This window comes from Lissotriton helveticus, chromosome 7 (assembly GCF_964261635.1).
Source record: "Lissotriton helveticus chromosome 7, aLisHel1.1, whole genome shotgun sequence".
Lineage (NCBI taxonomy): Eukaryota > Metazoa > Chordata > Amphibia > Caudata > Salamandridae > Lissotriton > Lissotriton helveticus.
Genome location: NC_136068.1, coordinates 752,148,588 through 752,174,282, shown reverse-complemented (window position 1 = coordinate 752,174,282; position 25,695 = coordinate 752,148,588). Strand labels below are relative to the sequence as shown.

Genomic DNA, 25,695 nt, shown 5'->3' with positions numbered 1-25,695 from the left:
GTTCAACGCCCTGCACGTGGCTCATGATGGCAGGTGATTGGTGGTTGCTTGAGAGGCACCACTGAAAGCTGTGTAGGACCTTTCTCTTGGCTCATTGTTTTGAGGCACACAGTCCAGTCTATCATTTATGAAGTATGTGGCATATGGCTTCTCCTGGTGGCTCATCAGAACTAGGTGTCTGTCTTAGCCTAGATCTGAAATTTACTATCTCTTTGGAGGGGTGATGCAGGACGCCAATGCATGACCTAAAATCAAACCACCATAAACACAATTCAACAGGTGCCCAACTTCTTGCTTCGTTTGAGTCTAAAATGTGGCAGAAGTTCACTATGTATAGGAATTTATATAGCGCACTACTTACCCGTAGGGTCCCAAGGCGCTTCGACCGCTGCGAAACCCTTCCTGGCTTCCCTGAGAGATGGTCCCTTAATGGGTATCTCCAGGGTGAGACCAGGCATCCCCGGCGGTCTGGTGGGGCCGTTAGTGAAGATGAGGCAAGCTAATGCCCAGAGTTGCCGAGTGTGAACGCTGATCAGAGTGGGCACCGAGGCGAGAGAATTATCGAGTCCGCTGACCCTGGTCCAGAAACCTGCCGCGCCGGGAATCGAACCCTGGTCCCAGGCCGTCCTCTGCTCTCGGGTCTGCCGCCTCTAACCAGTGAGCCACACTACTTCACTATTGCCCCATATCAAATACCACATCATGCTTTGTCCATTGCCTGCTTTTGATCATTGTGGCATTGGGATTCAGAGGTGTCTTTTCCTTTTTAATGAATGAGCAGGACTGGATAAAGGAGATCACCATGAAAAGGTTTACGCAGTACCCATGATCACCACTCTGCGAAAATTCTGATCGAAAGTCTGGCCTATTTGTAACACACTTTGCACACAATTAGTAGATTCAGCACACAAGGTTGTTCAGAAACATGCTTCTCGAAGCACCAAGAAAGGTGGTCTTCTGAGAAAGTCCACTAGACAACAGAAGCTCACCGCTCCTCTCTTTCTAGCATTTCAGTTTTTGTTTTCAGAGATTGTGACACTTGATATATGTATTACAGACTTGTGTTCTATTCATGGTAGCAGTCCAGGGCTGAGGATCTGCTGTAAGTAAATGGCTGCTTTGTGGCCTTAATGGAAATGCCAAGTATCACCTTGGGGTGAAGTGAAAAAACTGTACACACCGATTTTTGCAAACTCAGCCAGGCTAATTAAAAATGTATGTTTAACCTGTTTAAACCTACTTGGGTTTCACTGCATTCAGGGCCCTAGGTGTAGTACATGTGCATAAAACGCATTGGTGAATCAGCCAACCTGAAGTCTGTAAACCGAGTCCTTTTTTAGGTGAAGCCTAGGCAGCGCTTGCGCTGCTCTGCGAGGCATGCTGTATTCAGGTATGGACTTGAAGCTCCACTCACACTCGGCCCATATTTTTCATTAGCTTGTGTCATTGTCCTTTGGAAACAGTGGCTTTTTATTGGTTAATAGGTTTAATAGTCCCTTCTTAGTTCCGCCTTGTCTCATTTTGTAACGTCCCATGAGGACACCCCGTTACATCTGTTGTTACTCTGTAGGCTTAAATTACAGCCTCCGAGCTCTGTTTGCTTCAATGGTTTTCTCCTGCCTGCTGTTGAAGGCAGGACATGCTCCCCCCCATTGCTTGAATTTTATTTTTTTTCATAGCATGGCACGCTCATACAGTGGTGGCCGTGTCTTTGGTTTACATGCAGCACTGAACGAGGCCGCATGGGTATTTTCTGTATTTATTATTTTTTTTAATTGCTTAATGCTGCACTTTCACCTTGACGGCGGCCATGCCCGTTCCTTAGACGAGCCGTGTTTAAGGAAAGGGGCGCAGCTGACCTTAAAGTAAAACCGCGGCATGGGGTGCTTTTACAAAAAAAAGCATATATTTGCAATTTCACAAACAAATGCTTCTTTTTGTAAAAGCGCCCCATAACACACTTACACTTTAATTGCGGCCGCGCCCCTTTAAAAACTAAAACAAAATGATTTTGCAAAAAGGAGCCACCTAAACTTTGAGTTTGTTTCTAGGCTTTTCAAAGTTCTGTAGATTTGTTAACAAGTAAATACAAAACCTGAGTTAGCTGGATGAGCTACATAGTCCGAAGTGATTGTGGAAAGTGCTAAACCATGGTTTTAAACTGATTGACGCTGTAGCGGTGGTATGTTACCATCTCCATTTAAAGTCCTTTCTTTTAAAACATATATGTGGAGTCTGCATCTCCTCACGTTCCCCTATGAAAGTTAAAGCAGGGACAGGTCTCACAAGAGAAGGAAATGCACTGTTGCTTGCAAAATATGTTGTTAGAGGGGGCTTAGAGCCCGATCATTGCTTAAAATTTGTTGGCTTTATCATTACTCTAATTTCCTTGCTTCTCATTTGTCATACCCGAGCACATAGCCAGACAAGTGAGGTATCATTAGAAAGGGGAGGGTTGGCCCTTTCTAATGGTACCTTGCCCTAGTGGATCCTTGCTTGGGTATCGCCGCAGGAGGGCGATCCCCAAGAAGGGATCAATCACTAGACACCAGGGAGGGGGCGGCCCTTGGGCAAGAGCCTTTGCTCCATCCAAATACTTTTGGGATGTTCCGTATTTCTGCCCCACAACGGGGGATTAGAACGGGACCCACGTCGGGCATACCCTTCCCACTTAGGGCGACATATGCAAAAGAAACAATTGACGGACGGAATGCTGGACAATGGAAACACATCACCCCAAGTCACAAGGATCTGGGTTTAATCCATAATTCTTTTGCCCACCACACCACCCCAATTTGGACCTAGCCATATGCAAATCAGTCTTGACACTGTTCCTTATGGGAACAGTCCAGCCCGAACTGCCAAGCCAGGTCCTTTCAGGACCGAAACAAGCATCCTGGGACCGGTTTCAGGGCATCACCCCTCATCAGCCAGGCTAGCTTGAATCCAGAGGTGTAGTGAGCATTGGACACAAATCACCCCACCCTGAATTTCCCTGGGTGGCTGATTTTTAAAAATGTACAGGTTTTCTAGGTTTGGCTAGTTTGTCTGTCCCCTCCAGGGGGGTCCAACAACCTTGGGTCCCTTTAGAATCCTCAAGATGTTGGAAAAAAGAACACAAATTTGGCATGGACACCTTATTTTATTTATTTATTTTGAAAGTTTTGTATAGCGCGAACAAGATCTTTACAGATATCAGAGCGCTTCACATAGAAAAGGGGAGCATGAGGGAACATAGTCAAACAGGTAAGTAAAAATGCTAGTAGTACAAACACGTGGTAGCCAAGAAAATCACATAAAACATTAATACATATAAAACAAATAAGCCACGGGGTCGAACAGGGAGTACAGAACAGTGCGGAGTCTTAACAAAGTTCAGAATAGCACTTCAGGTGTATTTAGCCATGAATATAGCTTTTACTTCTTTCTTAAACAGTGTAGTGGAGGAGATAAGCCTCGTTTCAGGGGGGAGTGAGTTCCAGATCCTGGGTGCCATTCCTGAGAAGGAGCGTTTGTACGTTTTTTCTTTCCGGAATCTTCGAGGCTTCAGCAGAAGATTGTTTGTGCCTCTGGTGTTTCTAGAGCCACCAGAGATTGTCAGCTTCTGAGTGAGATAGCTTGGTGAGCTCATGTGGACAGCTTTGTGCGTCATGCAGGCGATTTTCAGATGTATTCTGGCTTCGAAAGGCAGCCAGTTCAGGTTTTTAAAGTCAGGGGAGATATGTGAGTGTTTTTTTGAACCAGTGATGAGTCTCGCTGCAGCGTTTAGAGAAGCTCTTAGTGGAGCAGTAGTAGTTAGGGGGAGTCCGCAGAGGGCGATGCTGCCATATTCTATTCGAGGGATGACTAGTGCTTGTACTGCAGTTCGGAAGTCATTGGCAGGGAGGAAGGGTTTAAGTTTCCTCAGGGTATTGATTTGGTAGTTCGCTCCCTTAGTTGCCTTGCTGATATGTTGCTGCATGTTGAGATTGGTGTCAAGTGTAATGCCTAAGGATTTTGCTGAGTCTATGATGGTGGGTTGGACATTGAGTGCAGTTAGGTCTTTAAGCCAGAGTTGTGTGGTAGAGATCTTGGCGGGAGGTGAGATAAGAAGGAACTCTGTTTTCAGCGCATTGAGTTTGAGATGATTATCGGCAAGCCAGGATTGGGTGCTTCTGATCGTTGAGTTCAGGAGCAAGATGTCTTTGGGGGATTGTAATTTGAGATATAGTTGGGTATCATCAGCGTACATGTGAAAGTGTATATTGGACTCTTGTAACAAGGTGGTGAGGGGTTCCATGACTAGGTTGAACAAAGTTGGGGATAAGGAGGAACCTGTGGGACGCCTAACGGAACAGGTATAGGCGAGGACATCAGGTTGTTACTCTTGAATTTCTGTGACCTGTTGTGTAGAAAGGAAGTGAACCATTTGAGGACTGTCCCAGATAGACCCATTCTTGTGTTTAGTAGTTCGAGTAATTTCTCATGCTTAACGGTGTCAAAAGCTGAAGAGAGATCAAGAAGGATGATGAGACAGGTATCATTTTGATCTAGTATTTGAAGGTCGTCGTCAATTATGTGAGTCATAGCCGTTTCAGTGTTGTGCCCCGCTCGGAAGCCTGATTGATGCGGATTGAGGAGGCCAAACTGGTCAATGTGTTTAGTCAATTGTAGTTGTGGGCATTTTTCCAACAATTTGGCGAGAGTGGGGATATTGGTAATGGGACGGTAGTTGTTTAAATCAGAGGGGTCGGCTGTTGGTTTCTTTAGTAAAGGCGTGACTTGTCCTACTTTGAGGGAGTCAGGGATGGTTCCTTGTTGAAGTGAGCTGTTGATAATTTTAGTCCAGAGTGGGAGGAGCAGAGGGATAAAGTCCTTTACAGCGTTAGCAGGGAGGGGGTCCGTGAGGTGATTGGATGGTTTAATGGTGCTGAGCAGTTTCCCTATTTCTTCTTCAGAGTAGGTGACAAAGGATGACCATGTGGCATTGTTTTTTCGTTCAGTGGATGCTATGCAATGAGGCTTGGAGTAGAGGCTTGCGTCAGTGATGAGATCGCTCTTTATGTTGTCAGTTTTTTGGATAAAGAAAGTGGAGAAGTCTTCACAGGAGGGAGCCTCGTGCATATTGCTATGTGGCTGGGGTTGTTCCTTGCATTGAGTTCTGATTAGTTCAAACAGTTTCCTCGGCCTGTTCCTTGCTTGATCGAGCTGGTGGCTGAAGAAAACTGTTTTTGAGCGTTTAATTTTCCTGAAGTAGGCGTTTCTCTTTTTCTTCAGTGTTTTTAGATGCAGTGCAGAGGGAGCTGATCTCCAGGTGCGCTCTGCCATTCGCATGGCTCGTCGGTCCTCGTTGAGACTCCCGTCGTACCATGGGTTGGAGATTTTGGAAGATACTCTTTTTAGTTGCAAAGGTGCCGCCTCATCAATTATTGTGGTATTTGCGTTGAGATAGTGGTCAGTCAAGGATTGAACGTCCGAGCTGCCGGCAGGGGGAGCTAGGAGATTGCAGCTGTTAGGGGGTAGAGAGTTTGGTTTGAGTTTTTTCAGGTCTCTTTTCCAAATTTTGGGCTTAGTGGTTTGAGCCGGGTTAACTTTGACTTTTTCATTGATGTAGAATGTGACAATATGATGATCTGACCAGTCGCAGGGTTGGATCGATTCGAGTTGGATAGAGTCTTCTTTGGAGATGATAAGGTCGAGGATAGAGCCTTTCTCGTGGGTCGGGCTGTTGCATATTTGGGTTAGGTCAAGGGCCTTGAGGAAATTTTTAAGACTATTTACCACCGCGTCATTGTGATCGTTCCAGCGGAGGTTGAAGTCACCGAGGTATATTTGGGTGAGCTGCCGTCCGGAATTGGTTGAGATCATATCCATGATTTGTTGGGAGAAGATAGCGTTGTCCCCGGGTGGATGGTAAATGCCGTGAAGAGAGCATATCGGTTTGCCCTCACTGATAATATCGAGGCATATGTATTCACATGAAGTTGGGGAGGGTAGGGAGGAGGAGGTGACTTTCAGAACAGAGAGGTTGCTCCTGTGTATGCATGCGATTCCACCACCTATTTTGCCGGGCCTGTCAAGTCTAATGATGTGATAGTTTGGCGGAACCAGTATGTCCATTATAGGTGTAGAGGATTCAGTTAGCCATGTTTCAGTCATGATGATTAGGTCAAGGTCCAATGATATGATGAGATCAGCGATGGCGGAGGAGTGTCTGGAGGCCGATCTGCAGTTGAGGAGAGTGCATTTGAGACGTGGTGTGTCGAGGGAGGTAGAGGGTACCAGAGAGAGGGGGACTTTTCTAAGGTTATTAGGTATGGCGCTTCTGTTCTTTAGTGTAGGGAGTCTGAGGGGATTGGAGCGTATCGTGGGAATGGTGAGGTGTGTGGCGGATGAGTGGTGTAGGGGAGCTGGGTCATAGGAGCTGAGGAGGGTGTGGGTTTCGAGTTCCGTAAGAGTGTTGCGTGGGCGATAGGGGCGGTTGTTGCGATTGCGAACAGGGGTTGAAGTCCAGTGAGGGGACTGTAGAGTGAGAGACTCAACAGGAAGGGTGGGAGACCTGTTGGGGCGGTTGCTGCGATTGTGAGTAGGAATTGAAGCACGGCGTGTGGAGTGATGAGTGTGGGAGTCATCCGGAAGGAAGGGAGACCTGTTGGGAGGGGAGGTGGTAGTAGGTGAAGGGTGTTTGGGGTGTGTGGCGAGTAGTTCTTTGATGTTGTGAATGTCTTCTTTGATCTGGGTGAGGGTGGCCATAATCATGTCCAACGTGGGATAGGTGCTTGTGGTGGGGGGTGGGTGCGTCAGGGGTGAGTTCATAGTCTGGGAGTTGACATGCGGGTCGGGGGGAGGGCTGGTGTCCGTGCTAGGCTCCGTGGAGTGGGCCCGAGAAGAGATTTTTTGGGAGGGGGGTGTCATTGAGGTAGGGAGTGGTGTTGTTGGAGCAGGGAGGAGGTTTGCAGTATAGGTGAGGACCTTGGTTGTAGGCGGAGAGAGCCGGGTGGGGGATGATTGCATATTAATGGTGGCGGGGGTGCAAGTGGGGTAATGGGGGCTGAGAATGGGGGGGGAGATGTGGTTCGAGCTGGTCCTGTTGTGGGGAGAAGGTGTTGAATTTAAGACGTGGCGTGTTCTGCGTGTTTGGTTAGAGGGTGGTAGTGGGGGCTGAGAATGGGGGGGGATAAGGGGTGTGGGGATAAAGGGTGGGATTTGTCGTTGTGAGCGTCGGGCTGTTGCTGGACTAAGTTATGCTTGTTGTGTGTGGGAGCTGTGATGTCAGGGGTGGTAGGAATGGGTGTGGTAAGAGTAGTGTGAGTGGTGGTCCGAAGGGAGGTAGGGAGGGTGGGTGTGTCGATGTATTGTGGGGAGAGATCTGTGTCTGTGATTACGGAGTGTGTGGTAGCTACAGCCGGAGGGATATTGACTAGGGTGCTGGGGGTAAATGTGTGGTGCGTGTCGTTCTGGAGCTGAACTATGTTAGAGGTGTTGTGTGTGGGGGTTGTGTGGTGAAGGGTGGTGGGACTGGCGGTGCTAAGAGTGGCGGTCCGAGCATTGGAGAGGTGCTCTTTGAAGGCGGGGAACAGGTTGTCTAGTAGTACCAGGTTCCTGTCTCTGGATTGCATTAGTACAATCCCGTTGTTGTAAATAGTAATGGTGGCCCTGCCTTGGAAGAGTTGGGATGGTATGATGGATAGTGTAAGGCCGTATGCTGATTTCCTGGAGGAGGAGACGGTGAGTAAGGAGAGGAACGCTTTTCTCCACTGCGCTCTGCGTGTGGTGTGGAAGATGATATCGGTGTTCAGGGATCCGTTGACCGGTGAGAAGTAGGAGTCGACAAAAAGGTATGGGGGCCTAAGCAAGAACTACCCCAAATAGCCAAAAATGGGTTGGCACAAGAGGGGGCGGAGGGGTGCTGGCAGTGCAAGAGTTCAGTTTAAAAAGAAACTTCTGTCATTTATTCCAATAGGAGACTTTTTTGCCTTAACATTGCAGAAAAACTTCGACAACATACGTTACCCCAAAAAACTCGGGTTTCCCTATTCAGCAGTACATAGTATTTAGAATATACTCTACACCTTCTACCGCCCAAGAGATGGATTAGCCCGCCCAAGAAAAGGTGTTCTTCCTCCACATATTGTTTCCCACTTGTTGCATTTCTCCCACTGGAATCACAAAAGTATAACATAGCAGTAAGATAAAAAAAATAAAAAAATTACCGTCACGTTGGCCGGAACGGAAAACCCTTTCGCTCTCCTTTCCTAAAGGTGGTATATAAGAATCAGATTTTAGCAATTTACAAACTGCAAAACACAGATATTTGTTTGCTTTACATAGACATAAATGCTACATGGGTATGTTTAGTTGGTTTGCACTCAGTGGAAGCGTGATCTCCAGGCCTAATGCATAAATTCGGTCAGAGAGAAATGTCGACACACATTCATAAATATATTAAATAATTAAAAGGGTATCTTTGTGGTATGTACAAATAATACTATTTTAGGTTTTTCGGAACATAACAGAGGACTTCACCTTAAGTGTTATCGTTTATTATGTCACCAGGACAATGGTCTTTTAGGACCATAACATTTGTTCTGCTTTCTCTCTCTTTCATTCTCTCTGCTCTCTGTCTCTTTTGATCTCTCGCTCTTTCTATCTCTCTTTCTCTACCTCTTTCAGCTCCACTCTTTTCCTTTGTCTTTCCCTGTCTCTACAAATCAAATACGAATACACAAAGAGACACATATACACGTAAGCATGCACACCTACACACACTTTTAAATATATGAATATTTATGTAAAATAATTCTACGCCTAACTGACATACGTATATGCTTATATGCATACATGTGTACATATGTATACACTCATATATAAACACACACTTTCAAATTAACATACTTATAAATATGTATATATATATATATATATATATCAACATATATATATATATATATATATATATGCATGTATGAATATACATGTGGCACACATACACACATATAATAGAGGTGGAACAGCGAGCCAGGGGTCTAGCTTGAATCTTAGAGCCCGTGCACAAGCCGAGCTCTGAACACGTTTGCTTTGTAAATCATACAACAAATATTATGTAAAATACGACAGTCTTCAAAATCCAACAAAATGTATTGACATGGGGAAGCTTTGAAATAAATACGTCACTTTTATATTTTAAATGGACGGGTATAGTAAGTGATTTGCCTAGAATCACAGGATGTTGAGCCGATGGAGAGACTTAAACCGCCTTTGGAGGCCACCAGTTCCTAAGACGGCAGCTCTAACCATAACGCCACACACACACACACAGACACACATATGCATAAGTATTTCCACATGCATGTTAAATATGCATATGTGTAGGTAGAGCTGTCTACACTCATATACAAATACACACATTCTTCTATACAGTGTTATTGCAACAAATACCTCTGCATACATTCTACAGTGAGCCTTGGGAATACAAGAAAAGCTCCTTACCTCATTAGTTAGAGAGCCCTTGAATGATTCCGTTATGTGCAAGATTTCATTGATCGTGTGGTTAACGTTTTTGAATGAACCGGTCATCCTGAGATTTATTGAACTGCAGGATGCTCCCAGACTGAGAATGATCAGGAGAAGGTATTGATACATTTCGCGATCAGTTTCTCTCGAGATGAACAGCTGCAGTTGGTTAGTTGTTCGAGTGAGGATTCTCATTATAAGTGCACCATCCAACAAATATAAGGGCATGTAGGCTGTCTTATCACACTTCAGGCGATGAACTGATATGGAAAGTGCAGAGTAGGAAAGAAAATTGATTGCTCATCAAATTGAATGTTCCACCACCCACTAACCAGTATTTTAAATTTCAATACCTGCTCAAGCGGAAGAAGTAAAAAATTGTAATTTGGTCTTTTTCTTCGCTTTTTGTCATGCTGCGATAGCCTTTGTAATGTGGAATACAATGAGAGATTCATAAAATATACAATATTAGAAGATGATGATTTTTCGAGCCTATGAATCTTCAGACACACCCCAAAATATATTAGTGGCAGATTTACATTCCCCTTGCCACACTTTTGCGCTGCCGTTGTGTCACTTTTGTGACGCAACAGCAGCGTAAAAAATGCAGCAAATTTACAAAGTGACGCATCTGGGGAGATACGTCACATTGTAAAGCTCTGAGTGACATTATACTTGCGTCAGCTATAATATATGCAGGGTAGGCGTTCCGACGCAGGAAAGCCTCGTAAAAGTGACGCTGTGAAATCTACAAGATTTCACTGCGTGACTTTTAGGACGCCACTGCGTCAAAACCATAAGGAGTGACGCAGTGTATTGGGAATAGGCCGCAACACTCATTGCTAGAGTTGCGACACGACTCCAGCAATGCGTGACTTTTCCGCTAACAGATGAGTCAGAATTTCTGACTTATCTGTCAATCCTTGTACCATAGTGCGCCGTATTGTAAATACGGTGCATTTATGGTGGCGCAAGAGTTGTTCACACAGGCGCAGTTAAACTGACTCATCTTTACAGATGCGTCAGTTTCTTGTAAATCTACTTCTTCATTTTTAATGGTTAGCACACCAACTACAAGATAACATTTTTGAAGAGTCCAGTGCGCTCCTGCAAATAGTTAAAAGATTGGTTTATAGCCACAAAATAAACACATATATCCAATCTACGGATGAAAACGACTGGAATGAATGTTTCGTGGACTTTAGCCTTCCTCAAGGATTACATTTATGGAGTCCCCCAACTTACTTGCTCTATGCTAAGGGGTACCCCTCCACTCTCTGGAATGCAGCGGTTTTCTATTGAGAGCTGTCGCCAAAAAACATGTACACTTAAAACCAATTTTAATGTATTCCATAAAACCCTCATCAATTTTCTCACATATTTCATTAAAGAAGTCAGTACCCTGTTTAATTACAATGAATTTGAACCTCTGGCATAAACATAACAAATGTGCTCCCATCTATACGTCACAAGCGGATTACAGGGACTAAGAAAGACCTCAGAAGGGAATTCCCCAATTTAAGTGCAGCTACCAGACTGCAGACTACCAGATTCACAACTATCAGCATCCTTTTGGAACAAAAACGGAAACATAAAAATGGTCAGGTTCCCCTTCTTATCACTTAGCTTCATAGCTGAAAGTCTTGCACCAAGTATTCTCTGTTACATCCTGCATGAATGTTGGACTGGCCATCTCTGCAGGTTCACCGAAGATTTTTTTTGCCTTATTTACATGAACCTGTTTTCATGGGCATTAGGACTCTTAACTTTAGTTGAAAGGTGCTTGTGTTCTCCCCTCTAAATTTAGTAAAATCAGTATACAATTAATTGGCACATTCACTTATAAGTCCTTAGTGTGTGATACTACATATACCCAGGGGATGTAAAGTAAATGCTGCGAGTCATTGTGTGACCCACTGAATACCAATGTAATCATGTCTCAGGCCTGCCCCTGCAGCCCGCCTTGCAGTTTCAAACTGTATTTTTGTCTTGGCCAAATAAACCTTTTGCCAGCCCTAAACCTTCCTTTTTAATGCTTGTAAGTCACCCATAAGGTAGGCACTAAGGTCTCATAGTAAAGTGTATTTTCTAATTTTTCCTTAATTTCATTCCACTCACATCTCTCTTGCATCTGTGACTTTGCTAAAAAGGAATTGGAGATCAGCAACTTTGATAGCCTCAAGGTGGCAAAAGTGAGGAAGCTCTACAAAGAGAGAGAAGGCTAACCCTGGTAAAAGATGCCATAAAAGTGGAGTTTCAAATAGGCCTCAGATCCTTTGAGAAGCTCCGCAGGTTATAAGCTGCAACAAAAGAGCAAGATGGAGAGGTGGTGGCAGAGGATGAGAATGATGAAGGAGAGGGTTTAACCACAGGCGGAGAACTGCAGCCAGGGGAGGAGACTAGCCTGCCCACTGGATGAAGGTCCTCTGCCAGGAGTATTGTGTCTTCCCACAGCCTGTTCCCTGAGGAACTGGAGGACAGGAGAGCTGAAAGAGAGCTCAAACTGGAGCTGGCCAAGCTGCAATTTGCTACTGAAGAGAGAAAACCAGAGATTGCAAGTGAAGAGGCGTACACTGCCAAGGCCCTGGATGAAAAACAACTCCGTAGGAGAAAAATACCTTGCTGGCTCATGAAGTGAGTCAGGAGGAGCTAAACATGAAAGCTAGATAGGTCACAGAATCCAATGAGGATGGTGGCAGTGAAACAGAACTGCCTAGAGGAGGTGGAGGGCCCACATATATGGTACCTAGCTATGTATTGGCAGGATGACATCGAGAAACGGTTGGAGGGTTATGAAGTGGCTTTAGAAATGCACAGAGGATTGGGGGACAAGTCTGTGGAAACCTATGTCCGATTTAGGGAAGGATACCCAGCTGGCCCTGGAAAAAGGGGACTAGATGGAGTATGACCTAATGAAGGAGACTCTGTTTGGGAAGAATGGTCTTAACCTAGAGAAGCACAGGCTAAAGTTTAGAGACAGTCAGAAGCTGTGCTACCAGTATTGTCTGGATTCTTGTGGAAGGCACTAAATGGCTGGGTGAAGGGCAGCAACATAAATGATGTTGATGGGTGGTATAATATGATTCTAAGAGACCGTGTGCTTAGTAATTGCTTTACAGAGTTGAGCAAACATCTGATAGACACCAAGCTCTCTCTTCCCAGGGAGCTTGGAAAGGATCCTGACCTCTGGATTAGTACCAAAGTGTCAAAGAAGGGGCACCTGTGAGTGACCCCAATGAGGCTTGTAAAGCCCCTACCCCCCCCCCCCCCCACACCCCAGAGTGAGGGAGAGGTCCAGGGTAAAACAGACAGGTCTGATGGGCAGAGGTCCTGGGCACCTTTTTTCATTCCTAGGCGCTATGATTGTTCTCAGTTAGGGCACAAGCAAAGGGGACCTGTCTGTACCAAGAGACCTTCCTCTAGTAGGAACCCTACAGGAGTGGCCAATGTGCCCTTGGAGGGATGCAGTCCCCAGGAGCAGAGATTAGAACATGCCACTTTTTTAAAACAACTTTGAAAATAGTGTCTTCTCTATTGTGTTTGCATCAAGACGACATTCACCAGAAAACACGTGTGAAGGTGGCACTCAGTGTTATGGAGATAGAAAAGGATGCACACCACACTAATGAAATCCCGCCATTTAGGACCTCTCCAGAAACAATTTTGACGATAGAGATAGGATCAACAAAAGACAGCAGGCAATTATCTATGGAATCACCGTACACATAGCAAACCAATCACTTTGCTTGAACCAATTTCAGTGGGGGATGCACAAATAATGTTAACAGACACCAGTTATACACACCGCAGGTGTAATCGCAACACAGTACCCACATTATTTAGCTGTTTGCCCCATCATCACATACATTTTAAACAACTGTGCATCTATGACACGATGAAACCAATCATCAGTCCTACTGACATCCGAAAGCCAAAAAGTCTTCACCCTTATCCAAAATACTTTAGAAAGTGCTGGTGTCCCACTTGAATTCCTTCTCCACGCTTGATCAGGGTTCCTTACTGCATAGATGGCAGTCAGATTTTCACCAAAGTTCTGTCATACTGACATGCCTATCTAATGTGAAAGAACAATTACTATCAGCTTCAGGCACGAGAGCATCCACAATAAAGTTGCAGAATTGTATCTTACAAAATTTCACAACATACACGAAAGTTTAAAGAAAGTATGCCTTCATAGTGAAATGTACTTGGCTGGCATGTTGTGTCACTTTATTTACCCGAACGTGCAACCAGTGCAAAATCACATACTCTCAAGACACCAGCAGGAGAATGGGTCAAGCAGAACATATCTCTTGGAGAGATATTTTTTAAGTGAACTAGTCTTTCACTGGCATCTTGTGAGCTATTTATACTCTAGATGCGTGCTCGTGTTAAAAAAAGTTACAAGAAATTGCCTAAAGTGAAATTTCTCAAATTTCATGCAATGCAGCCTGTTGTATTTGATATAATATACCACTTTATCCCATTGGAAATATAAAATGGATGTCAGAGAGTTTATCTCCTACCAAGCCCACAGAATGTATGGGCAGGTTAGAGTTTGTCCAATACTAGCCCCAGGGCCTAAAGGGTAGAGAGTTACTTCCACAACGGAAGTGGGAACGGATATGTCCTCCCCAAGAGTAACCAAAGCAAAATAAGTATCCAACCCAATTGAAATACCAGAAAACTGGACCGGATCTTTGATGACTGTTTGACTACAAGACCTGCCCTTTCTTTCCAGTCCCCGTGGGATGCGTTCAGTCCTCTGTGTTCTGGTTGGACACCATGTTCTGAGAACGTTCAAATTAGGATAAGTATATCCAACATATGTTCTCTTGATATTTTGAATATTGTTCACATTACAGTTCTGATTTTATATTGCAGGGAGGGACAATAAATTCACTTGGGCCCTGATGAAAGCCATGGACCCTTAGGGCCGTAGAGTGGCTAAAACATGTTGGCATTCATAGGGTCATAGGACCATTGAATCCTATAGACACCTTGTTCTTGTTTTTAATAACCACTACCTCTCTATATTAAAGGGATACCTGGAGGTGATAGCAGTTTTTTAATCTTTAGAACCCCCCGACTTTTTTTTTCACAAGAGCTCCCTGAAAAATGGTTGAGCCTACCTTGGCCTTTAGGAGCCAGGGTGCTCCTATGATAAAACATGACACTATTAGAGTGTGTGAGGGGAATTTAACAAAGAGGTTGTGCTCCCACTAATGGTAGTAGCAAACCAGTGGATCTTGTATAAATTAGGCCACCACCCTATGATTGTATTCTGGTATTTCAATTGGGTTGGATACTTATTTGGCTCAGGTTAGTTTGCCAGATTTTCTGTCCACCAGTGTGGTAGAATTACAGACTTCACTAAGGTGAACGTGCAAAATCGGATACATTTAGGGGAGATTTTTAAAAAAAAGTCATGCAGTGCAGTGCAGCACGTCGCCTGGGTGCCTTGCACTGCGTGACAGGGAAAGGGCAGGAATGTGCAGTATTTAAGACAATTGAGAAATAAACAAGGACCCCCTGGGTATCGCAAATACACAGATTCCTAGGGCAGGGTAAAGACCAATGCGAGTATAAAATCCTAGGACATCCACAAAATAAGTGACCATACAAGCAGGACCAATAGAAAGAAAAAATTGTCGGGAGATAATGTGTGTATTTAAAAAACACCGTATATGTTTAATCATACATAAAAAATAAAAATCATATAGAGACTGATTCAATAAGTCAAACTATATGATACAATAAGACATTGACATGTTAAAACAATTCTTTAACACAATAACTCGAATGCATTCATTGAAAAACAATAAACTTCTTAATAAAAGCATAAATCCTAACTCATTGGACAATTATATACAAACAGAAAATGTAAATTAAAACACCAGATACATCTATAACAATTTAATTCAATTGACTCGACGCGCGTTTCGGCAGTAGGAGAACTGCCTTCTTCAGGAGCCGTTGATTAAATTCTGTAAAAAGAATTTTTTTTGAAAAAAACAAAATTATATCTCAACATATACATATCTTTTAACAGTTTTAGTCTCTTTATCTACTGAAAAATCCAGTAGTTCCTCACACAATGAAAAAATTTTTTTTTTAGAAAAAAACACATTTCTATATCTCCTCTAAAGGTCCAGACATTTTAATTGGTCACTTAACGTCATATGTTAGACTGATATATACAGAAAGTAGTGCGCACTCAGCTTGACTTCAACGGAGCTCTTATTATAGGTACTTTTAATGTTCATATGTATCAATCTTGAGTGATTACCTAATTGGAGACTCAAATATTCAATACACATATATAATACATTTTGGTCTCACTCCTGGATATACACATATTAAGTCACTTAGATAGCTCAAAAGAAACGTTAATATTTTCGTCGTTAAATTAGAAGGATTTGCCAAAATTCACGGATAACAAAGACATTTATTAAAATGATATCTAATTATAGCCAAAATTTATAATGAGAACAGACTATATGATGAAACGAAATTAAAATGTCTGGACCTTTAGAGGAGATATAGAAATGTGTTTTTTTCTAAAAAAAAAAATTTTTCATTGTGTGAGGAACTACTGGATTTTTCAGTAGATAAAGAGACTAAAACTGTTAAAAGATATGTATATGTTGAGATATAATTTTGTTTTTTTCAAAAAAAATTCTTTTTACAGAATTTAATCAACGGCTCCTGAAGAAGGCAGTTCTCCTACTGCCGAAACGCGCGTCGAGTCAATTGAATTAAATTGTTATAGATGTATCTGGTGTTTTAATTTACATTTTCTGTTTGTATATAATTGTCCAATGAGTTAGGATTTATGCTTTTATTAAGAAGTTTATTGTTTTTCAATGAATGCATTCGAGTTATTGTGTTAAAGAATTGTTTTAACATGTCAATGTCTTATTGTATCATATAGTTTGACTTATTGAATCAGTCTCTATATGATTTTTATTTTTTATGTATGATTAAACATATACGGTGTTTTTTAAATACACACATTATCTCCCGACAATTTTTTCTTTCTATTGGTCCTGCTTGTATGGTCACTTATTTTGTGGATGTCCTAGGATTTTATACTCGCATCAGTATTTAAGACAATACAGCATAATCCTGCCTTTTTCCCTGCGCTGGTGCCGTATTGGCTGCCTAGCGCTAATGCACACAACCTTGTCCCAAGGTGCAAGGGTACCTGTGTTGATTTCAGGATTATTTTTGTGCGGAAAAGGGCACCATCTTGCGCAAAAACAATCCTGACAGGCATTTTACTATATGTGCTACAAAATGCAGCACACATAGAAAGATGACGTAACGAGGAGAAACAAAGATAATTTTCCTTGGTATGCCTCTCGAAGGCGTATTTCTTTAGTGTATTCCCAGGTTTATCAGTTCTGCACCAAAAACCATTGGAGTTGGTTGGTAACACCCACTTAACGCCCATGGACTTCCTCCCTAGCGCAGAGTAAGTCAATGCAGTGATCCGCATCTGCATTGCTTTACTCCAGACTTATGAAGCCACTCAGGGCGACCAAAGAGGGCCTTGCATGGCTTTCTAAATCTCATTTTGGACTTGCTCTGTGCTTCTACCACATTGCGTGCTCCACTCATTAATATGACCCTTCAAATTTTCTGCTGCGTGCCAGAGGTTTCTACTTAGATTGACTAATCTGCAGCAGGATAGAACATTTGGGGGAGTCACTCTGGGAGGCTTGTCAGAGTTTTTTTTTTAGCCAAATTAACAAACTCAAAAGGGGCCCTTATAGAATGAGGACGTGAAAGTCAAAATAGAAGGTCCCTCTGGGATCCACATAACATAACATAGCAATTCCAGCATCTAGCAACATCTACTGATATCAGGCATATTAGCTGCTTTGCCAATAATAAAAGGGGTAGGCTTGATATAAAATCTACAAATAGGGGGAGGTGCTCAATATGACAAAAGCGCCCATAGGAACCCCTCCACCCATCCCAACTTCACAGCTTCAGTTAGACCCCACAGGCCACCAGTGCACTGAACCCAACCTCATCCATTGTGGGACACCCCCAGCCTGCGTCGCTCAACAGACCGGCAATGAGGGAGAGTGGAGCAGCTGCAGGGCTTAAAGGCATCCCTGATTGGGTGGGATGGGCGACAAGCCACCAAACAACATAGCCTGGTGCTGAACCAGATGAGCCCCAGCCAAATGAAAGGTGATGACTGTGCCAACTGTGCACTGCCACCTTATTTGAGAGGGTGGAACAGCAACCAGGCGGCCGAACAAGTGTGATCTGGAAACTTAGCATCAAATAAGCGGCTGTGCTTAATACTGAGATTCCTGGTGGAGGATGAGGAAGATTACGCACTCGAACACCACATCAGCCAGCAGCAATACGCATTAAAACCGACTGCACCCTCCACCCCCGATACCTTGCATGACTGCCACTCAGGTACTAGAAGCAAATCAGAGGCCCTCTCCCCCTTCCTCCACCACTATCTGCCCCAGAGTCAAACACTAGACTAGACCAAGCACTGCCCATCTAGAAGACTAAAGGGCATATTTACTAATCCTGGGTGGAGCTAGCGGAGTGGCACTATGCGGAATTCCACGAGTTGCCTAAACTCCATGGAATTCTGCTCCACTCCGCCCTACACTATTGCCTCAGCTTACCACTGTCGGCAGCCCCTCACCCATGGTGGTGATCCTGGTGGTGATCCTTCCTGACTCTGGGCTGCCTCCTCGGTGCAGGATTCTTCTTCCAGTCCTGCTGTGAACCTTTCTTTCACTGCAGGACTAGTGAGGACTGCGCATGCGTGCGCATGGAGATTGGAGACCTTAACCCAGTCACCACTCTCCATGTGCCTTCATGCGCAGTCCTTGTGAGTCCTGCAGTCCTGCAGTGATGGGAAGTTTCACAGCAGGACTGGAAGAAGAATTCTGCATCGAGAAGAAAACGCTGAGATCCAGGTAAGGAGGACTCATGCTGGGGCAGTGCTTGTCTGACCAGGTTTGTGGTGGGTGGCAGGGGCAAAGTCTGCCACGAGGTGAAATCAGAGATTTTTGTCAACTTTTCACTACCAGCGGAGCGCGGAGTTGGCAAAACTAGTCAAACTCCACTGTCGGAGCAGAGTTTGCCACCCACCCTTAATAGTTACCAGCCCTTTATGCCACCGGAGTGCCACTTTTTGTGACGCTCTGGTGACACAAATCACAAAATCATATCTATGAGTCCACAGAAAGCCGTTATGCGTGACTTTGAATTGTCTTATAGATATGGAGTAAGGCAAGGCAGTGCAAATTGCTGCTTTCCCTTACTCTGCGCTCAAGATGCATTCCATGGGCATTGCGGGGGGTTTTACCACGTAACACCAATGGATTTTGATACTTCCTCATATTTACGAGAGCATGTAAACCTTGGGAAGCGCCAACATCTCACGCCTCCCAAGGTGAGGCGTCACGAGGAGAAATAACTTTATTTCTCCTTGTTCTTTCCTTTATCCCTCTGTGTTGCATTCTGTAACAAACATAGAAAGAGGAAAACATCTCTTTGGTTTGTTTCTGTGCCGGGATGTGCCCCTTCTAGCACAAACACAATGCAGCCCACAACACAGGCACCCTTGTACCATGGTGAAAGGGTGTCTGCATTGGCGCTAGCCTGTTGAAAATGTGCCCAGACAGGGGGAAACAACAGGAATGCTCCATATTGCATAAATATGGTGCATTCCTGCCCTTTTACTTTTGCTTGGGGCAGTGCAGCAAGCTGACTTCCTGTGTTGCCCTATGCCAAATACCCCAAAATTAGGGCCTAAAAGCATATGGCCAATGCATGAGATATGACCACCCCTATCCGCCCGCAGCTCCCTAGCAAGTCATAGCCCAGAGAGCAAGACTTCCACTCCCGTATATTGAGCTCCTGGAAACCCAGAACACCTCAGTGATTCCTCCCTAGGACAAATTATGGTGAGGTATTACTATTCCTCATAGCTCTAGAGAAAACCCCGGCCAGTTTGTCCATTCTGCTTTTATCATAGATCCCGCCATGTGTAGCCCCTAAACACACTGCCACTGCAGAAGCAAGGCGGCCCTGTGTCCATAGATATAATACATTTGGAGGTAAGCCAAAGTACACTGAAAGTCGACACAGCATCCTTCACTCTGCATCAAGTTATCCTTGCCCATATGCCGCCATTTTGTGGCCATTTCACTAACTTGATTAGCCTCAATAGGCCTCCTAATATTTTAGCTTCTGGAGAGATTCAACCAGGTGGAGTACAGGACCACAGCAGCCAAAAACACACCCCAAACCAAGCAACCCTTTCTGTACTTCATGTCTGCTCCCATCCAGGCTACCTCAAACACAGAAAAGGCTTGCATATCTGGGACTTTCTGGCTAGAGCAGCACAAACCAAGCTGAAAGCAAACTCCGAGGACAGCTCAAGGGCAGGCTATGTGGACGGACCTGAACATGCAACCCCCCTCACCAGAGCATTCATGATGTCACTGTTCAAATCCCTCAGATCTGACCTGCAAACCCTAATATCCTATCTTTCCAAAGATCTCAAAGAAATTTGTCACAGCCTCAGAGATATAGAAAACAACTTTTTGGGAGCCTTTTTTTAAAACTTCCATCTAAGAAATCTCCATACTCCTGATGACAACATCCTCCTGGTTTGGGATTTCAAACTGGTCCAGGACAACTCCCTAGAAAGGTCGGGCAGCTTTAATGGCAAACGGGGGCATCTATGAACCAAGCCAGGTCTGACTGTATGAAAATAAGCTAGAGAACTTGAAGGAGTCAAGCACTCCCACACAAAAAGGCTACACTTACTACTCTGCCTCACATAAAAACTATGCACAAATAGACTTCTTCCTAGGAACTACCCTGATTAAACAGAAGCTCCATACTGCAGATATTAATGTCTTCTCCCTTTCTGACCATGCACCGGTTAGCATTTCTCCGACCTTCAGGGATCCACATACATGTAAAGGCCATTAGAGGCTCCAATATAGCATACTTCAGACATCCACTCACAGTACATCTATCCAGACCATCCTGGACCACTATTTGACAGAAAACAACTCAAGCTTAGTTTCCCTCCCCACCATGTGGAAATCCCTAAAGCCAGTGGTTTAAGGCTAATTGTTTGCCCTAGTGGCCAATGCCAATAGACTCCGATGAGAAAACACGGGCCCTAGTGTGTGGTGCCAACTTAACAATACTAGACACCAGCTTCAAAACTTGAGCTAGAAAAGGCAGCCTATTCCTTGTTTCTCCTATGTCATAAATACCCCAAGGAGTGAAATACATTTGGGAAACTTCTAGCACAAAGGCATAGAGTCCAAACCTCTAAAGAAGAGATTAGACACATCCTTGATACTCAAGGCCAGGAGCTAATGGAGGATTCACAAATAGCAGCAGTTTTGGAAGTTTTATCAGACACTGTATGGAGTGCAGAAACTAGCCTAGGATGCATTAAATCATTATCTCTCACATACTCCACTTAGTTCACTACATCCTCATCATGCCGTGCGTCTTGACTGCCCAATCAACCCAGACAAAGTCGCCCTAGCTATCACCAGATTGATGCCTAACAAATGACCGGGTCCAGATGGGTTCTTCCTTCTTTTCTATACATCTTTTAGCCTGACTCTGGCCAGCTGTAGCTTTTACAGATCATTGGAAATAATATAACCTGTGCTGGACCGTTTATATAGGTTTGTTTATACATCAATGTATTATTATCTGAAATACAGAACATTTTCTCTTATCATGTTATAGGTCTCACATTGAGTAGGTAGCTATCTGGACACTGCTTACATGAAACCACATAGGTGCTGACTAAAAAAGATACCCTATTAAGGTAACAGTCTATATATAAATATATATCCCATATCTAGTGGTGATGTTAAGAAGTAGGATATCCTATACCAGACAGGGTTTCCAACTAGGTCTGATTAGACAAGTTTAATTAATCATCTTAGTATGAAAGTGGAGTGTGGCTGTTGTTGTGGCATTGAGTGGTCTGGAACATCCCAAACGTAATAGAGCTCCAATTGTGATCTGTTTACCAACTGTTAGTTGCTATGACTTTCTATAGTATCATATTTTTGCACATTAGGAGTAGAAACAACTATGTAGTAATTTTCGGTTTAGGCATAAAATCTGACTAATCTGTGCTTTTTATAAATTTGTCAGGTATAAGCATATGCTGTAATGTTTTTATTGTATTCTGTTTTTGTTAGATAAAGATAAAGGAAGTAAAGGAGGAAGGATTTCTTTATTATTTGTCCTGAAGATGGTGGAAGGAACAATATAGCTCCACCTAAACGCGTCAACGCTAAGTCCATTGTTAAATCTGAAACAGGACAGGCTGTCATAGTGACCAAATTCTTGTCTCATGCAGTGTCTTTAGTTTGCCACAGATTAACACCACAAGTGCTAACTTTTGCTCCCCCTTTTATGTTTTTCTTCCGTATAACGTATCCTGGGTTGTTGTGATATTACTGCTATTTTGTGTTTTATTTTTTGATGATTATGGAAAAAATTTCTTTTTTACTGTTTTTATCTTCTATTGTGATGATTTCTGATGCTTGTTTTTAACATTAAAATGTTCTGATTTGAGGTTGAAGACCTCTTTTTAAACTATATGCTCTGTATTAAATAAAACAACTTGTTGTAATATAAATAGTTTACCACCTTTGGAGTTGTTCCAAGTGTATGAGTGGTGTGTCTATGCATTAGACAGATACTTTTGTTTCGTAGTCCAAAGGGTAAAATCTTTTTAACAACATCCTTGATTGAGACCCTCAGTCACTTTGGCATGGTGACAGATTTTGACGATGGAGCTTATGCTGCTACAGCATGCCCATTGAGAAAGTGCGGATCAATAACCTGACCTCTATGGTGTTCCTCATACCGGCAGGCACAAGCAGGGTTGTCCCCGTCACCATTGCTTTTCACGCTGTATATGGAACCATTTGTGCAACTGTTGTGGCACATTCAGGCCATAGCAAGTAACAAAATGGGTCATACTTCACACAAGCTATACTTTTATGCAGACATCATAGCAACCCTTGTGTACCCAGTTATATCACCAGCCTTTGTAGACGAAATGAGACTCTTTGGAGACATTGCGGGTTTCAAACTCAATCAATGCAAATCGTCTATCCTAAACCTCACGGTTTCTGCTAACCAGCAACAACTCCTTAAGGTGCAATTCCATGACCAGAGGGTTCCCCAATCTATTGTCCATTTAGGCCTCCACACAGCAGCCTCTCTGTATACCAAATCCACTCCTGACCATAAAGCTCTACTCCTGTAAACCAGATGTAACTTAGATAAATAGTCCCAATAAAATCTCTCATTGCTGGCAGAATAGCGGTGGTTCAAATGGACACACATGCGAAAATGTTGTTCATTTTCTACTCCCTTCTGCTGCAGCCACTCCTTAAATACTTTAAAGAACCACAGACGATCGATTAATAAGTACGTCCGGAAAGGGACAAAGCCATGAATGCACCACACCCTAGCCCCTCACCATCCTAAAGAGGGAGGCCTGTGCATCCCACGCATGAAGCAATACTACCAAGCTGCTCAGATGTGAGATATGATTGAGTGGAGCAGAGAGAAAAAGCCAAGAAACATTGATGATTCTTCGACCAATCGGTGGCCAGTATCCATATAAGGATAGTACCTTGGCTACCAAGGGTGCCTAGAAAATGGAGGACATACACCTCCCCAGTGACCAGGAATACTCTGGTGGTCTGGGACACAGTGGCTGCTAGAAAACACCTCACTTACTTCCTGTTCCCTTTGACCCCTTTCATCTCCGGCCTCGACTTCTCTCCCACTCATATTCCAGGGGAATTCAAGGTTTGGCCAGAGTCCAGTTGTAAAATGGCAGGTCAGCTGTTCAACACTATAGGAATTCCCCCTTTTGAACAACTAAAACAGACTATGGCCTTGTAGACAATGGACAGATGTACCACAGCCAGATCCGACACTGGCTGTTAGGCAAAGTGTTGAAACTTCTGGTGAGTAGACATGTAACTAATTATGAAAAGTACCTATTTTCTAAAACCAATGACAAACAAGTGCTAGCCAACTTATACACTATATTGACGCAAGATACCACCCCAAAAAAATCCACTGGGCAGATAAGGTGAGTGCGGGACTTAGAAGGTTACCTGCCAGTTACAGAGTGATAAGACATTTTTTACAGTATATGGACCACAGCTAGGTCAGCTGTGGGGAGGGAGTGGGGGAGATTATCTCGTACTGGTACTTGGCCCCGCACAGGTTAGAAGCCTGGACTAATGAGAAGTCCAGAGACTGTTGGGGAGGATGTGTAAGACTGGGGACCCTGGAGGATGTGGAAGCCTGAGGTCCTTTTTACATATGCTTTGGAAATCCTCCACATTTTCTCATTATTTATTCGATCCAAGTGCTGGACGATATGGACAAAATCTGACCCATCCAAATCCCATTTTTCCCAGAATACAACCAGATATACTGTCTCAAACCACAAACCTTGCTGCTACACTCTATAATGGGCCGACAAATGGGCAACTGTGTGCTACACCAAACCTGTAACCAGAGAGATGCTAACAACAGCGGACTATAGGTGCCACACCTCGCTCTTCCGTTCCCTTACTGTTATGACAGAAAATAGTGCACAAACACTCCTGGACCCGCCGTCGCTAGGTGCAACTGCAGATGCAGAACAACACAATGGAATTAATGGAGTGGTGCACCTAAGACAATCCCCAAATTTGCTATTGTCCAGTGAACGAGTCCAGCCAGAAATCCATTAAAATCATCAGTATTTATTTAGATAGTATAAACAAAGCATCATCAAGCTAATGCGTTTTGTTCATCAGTTGATTGGACTTTTTCAGGGCTAATATTCATCAACGTCCTCAATTAAGTGTGACAGAAATGTCCAAGGTTTCTCAAATCCGGAGACCACGTACACGGTTGGAACCGCTTAACGTATGGTAGTGGTACATCACACGTCTAGTGTCATGTGAAGAGGGAACACATGTTAATGTCCTCGGTCTAATAACCACACTACAAATGCCCGTCGTGCTCGGAATCAAGTACAGGTCTGAAGAAGTTCAATCAACTGATGAACGAAACGCTTTGGCTGGATGAGGCTTTGTTTATACTATCTGAATAAATACTGATGAATTCAATGGCTTTCTGACTGGGCTCGTTAACTGGACAATAGTACATTTGGGTATTGTCTCAGGTGCACCACTCCATTGATTCCCTTGGTACACCAAACCGTTCAGATGCACTGGAGCACAGACAAAATCTTAGCTCCAAACGAATGCCCACCAGAAACAAGCAAGAAGCACACCTTTCATCAACTTTCTTTCATCAGAATTCAGGGAACTTTCATCCCTGAACTACCTGAAGGTCCTACTATTAGCTGATTGAAGGGACAATCCGTGTGTGCCCTGAGACATGATGTGCCACTTTTGAACCTGTCCCTGTATCGGCCCTTCCCATGGTTTGTTATACTCCTTCCTTTGTGTGTGGCGGGTAAGGGAAGCAGGGATGCCGGGGGGTGGAGTGTCTACCCATTTGTACTCCTGGTCATGTTTTTGATTTCTGCTGGTAATGACTCAAAGAAAACCAATAAACAAAGTTGATCTTTAAAATCTACAAATAAATGTTTCAGCACAACCACAGGCCCTGAAAAGCAAGCAGTCTAGGAATAATAACTGTTCTGACTCACCCCCTTTAATGGGACTGCCAACCAGCAGAAATCCACGATTGTGTATATTAATTAGGTGGTCAAATTTCCACGCCCGATTCGAGAACCATGAAAATATAAACCTACCCTGTGTACGTTGTCTGTGCCAACAAATGTAACATCTCAGCATGGTTTGTGTTGCTTTCTACATTGTTTACAAAACTATAATCACCTTTTTGAGAAAGAATTCCACCATTAGGACGGTGGACACTCAAGGGGACAACTCCGCCAGACATGGCGGCTGGTCAGTGATTCTAAATCAGATAGTTGATCCACCACCGCTTTCCACAATTACCGCAGCAACTTTACAGTTCACAGGGCAGAGCCAAAGTAGTATCCCTGCCAGGATTTCTTCCCTGTGGAAGAACTTTTAATTAGGTGGTTCTCAGGAGAGTAGGGCAGATGGAGAATTCATAATTTCTTTGGAAATATTCTCTGTTATTCCATCT

General features: G+C 43.7%; 1 protein-coding gene across 1 annotated transcript in view; it reads right to left on the bottom strand.

The window, feature by feature from the left end:
- The window catches only part of LOC144767015 (uncharacterized), a 33,278-nt gene extending 23,618 nt beyond the window's left edge, over nucleotides 1–9,660 (bottom strand). Inside the window, exons 1-2 of the mRNA XM_078650670.1 lie at nucleotides 9,469–9,660; nucleotides 8,193–8,234 (exon numbers count right to left, since the gene is read on the bottom strand). Coding sequence (XP_078506796.1) covers nucleotides 8,193–8,234; nucleotides 9,469–9,621 — 195 coding nt within the window. The 5' untranslated portion in view covers nucleotides 9,622–9,660. The remainder of the gene's footprint in view (nucleotides 1–8,192; nucleotides 8,235–9,468) is intronic.
- Nucleotides 9,661–25,695: the final 16,035 nt, after the last annotated feature.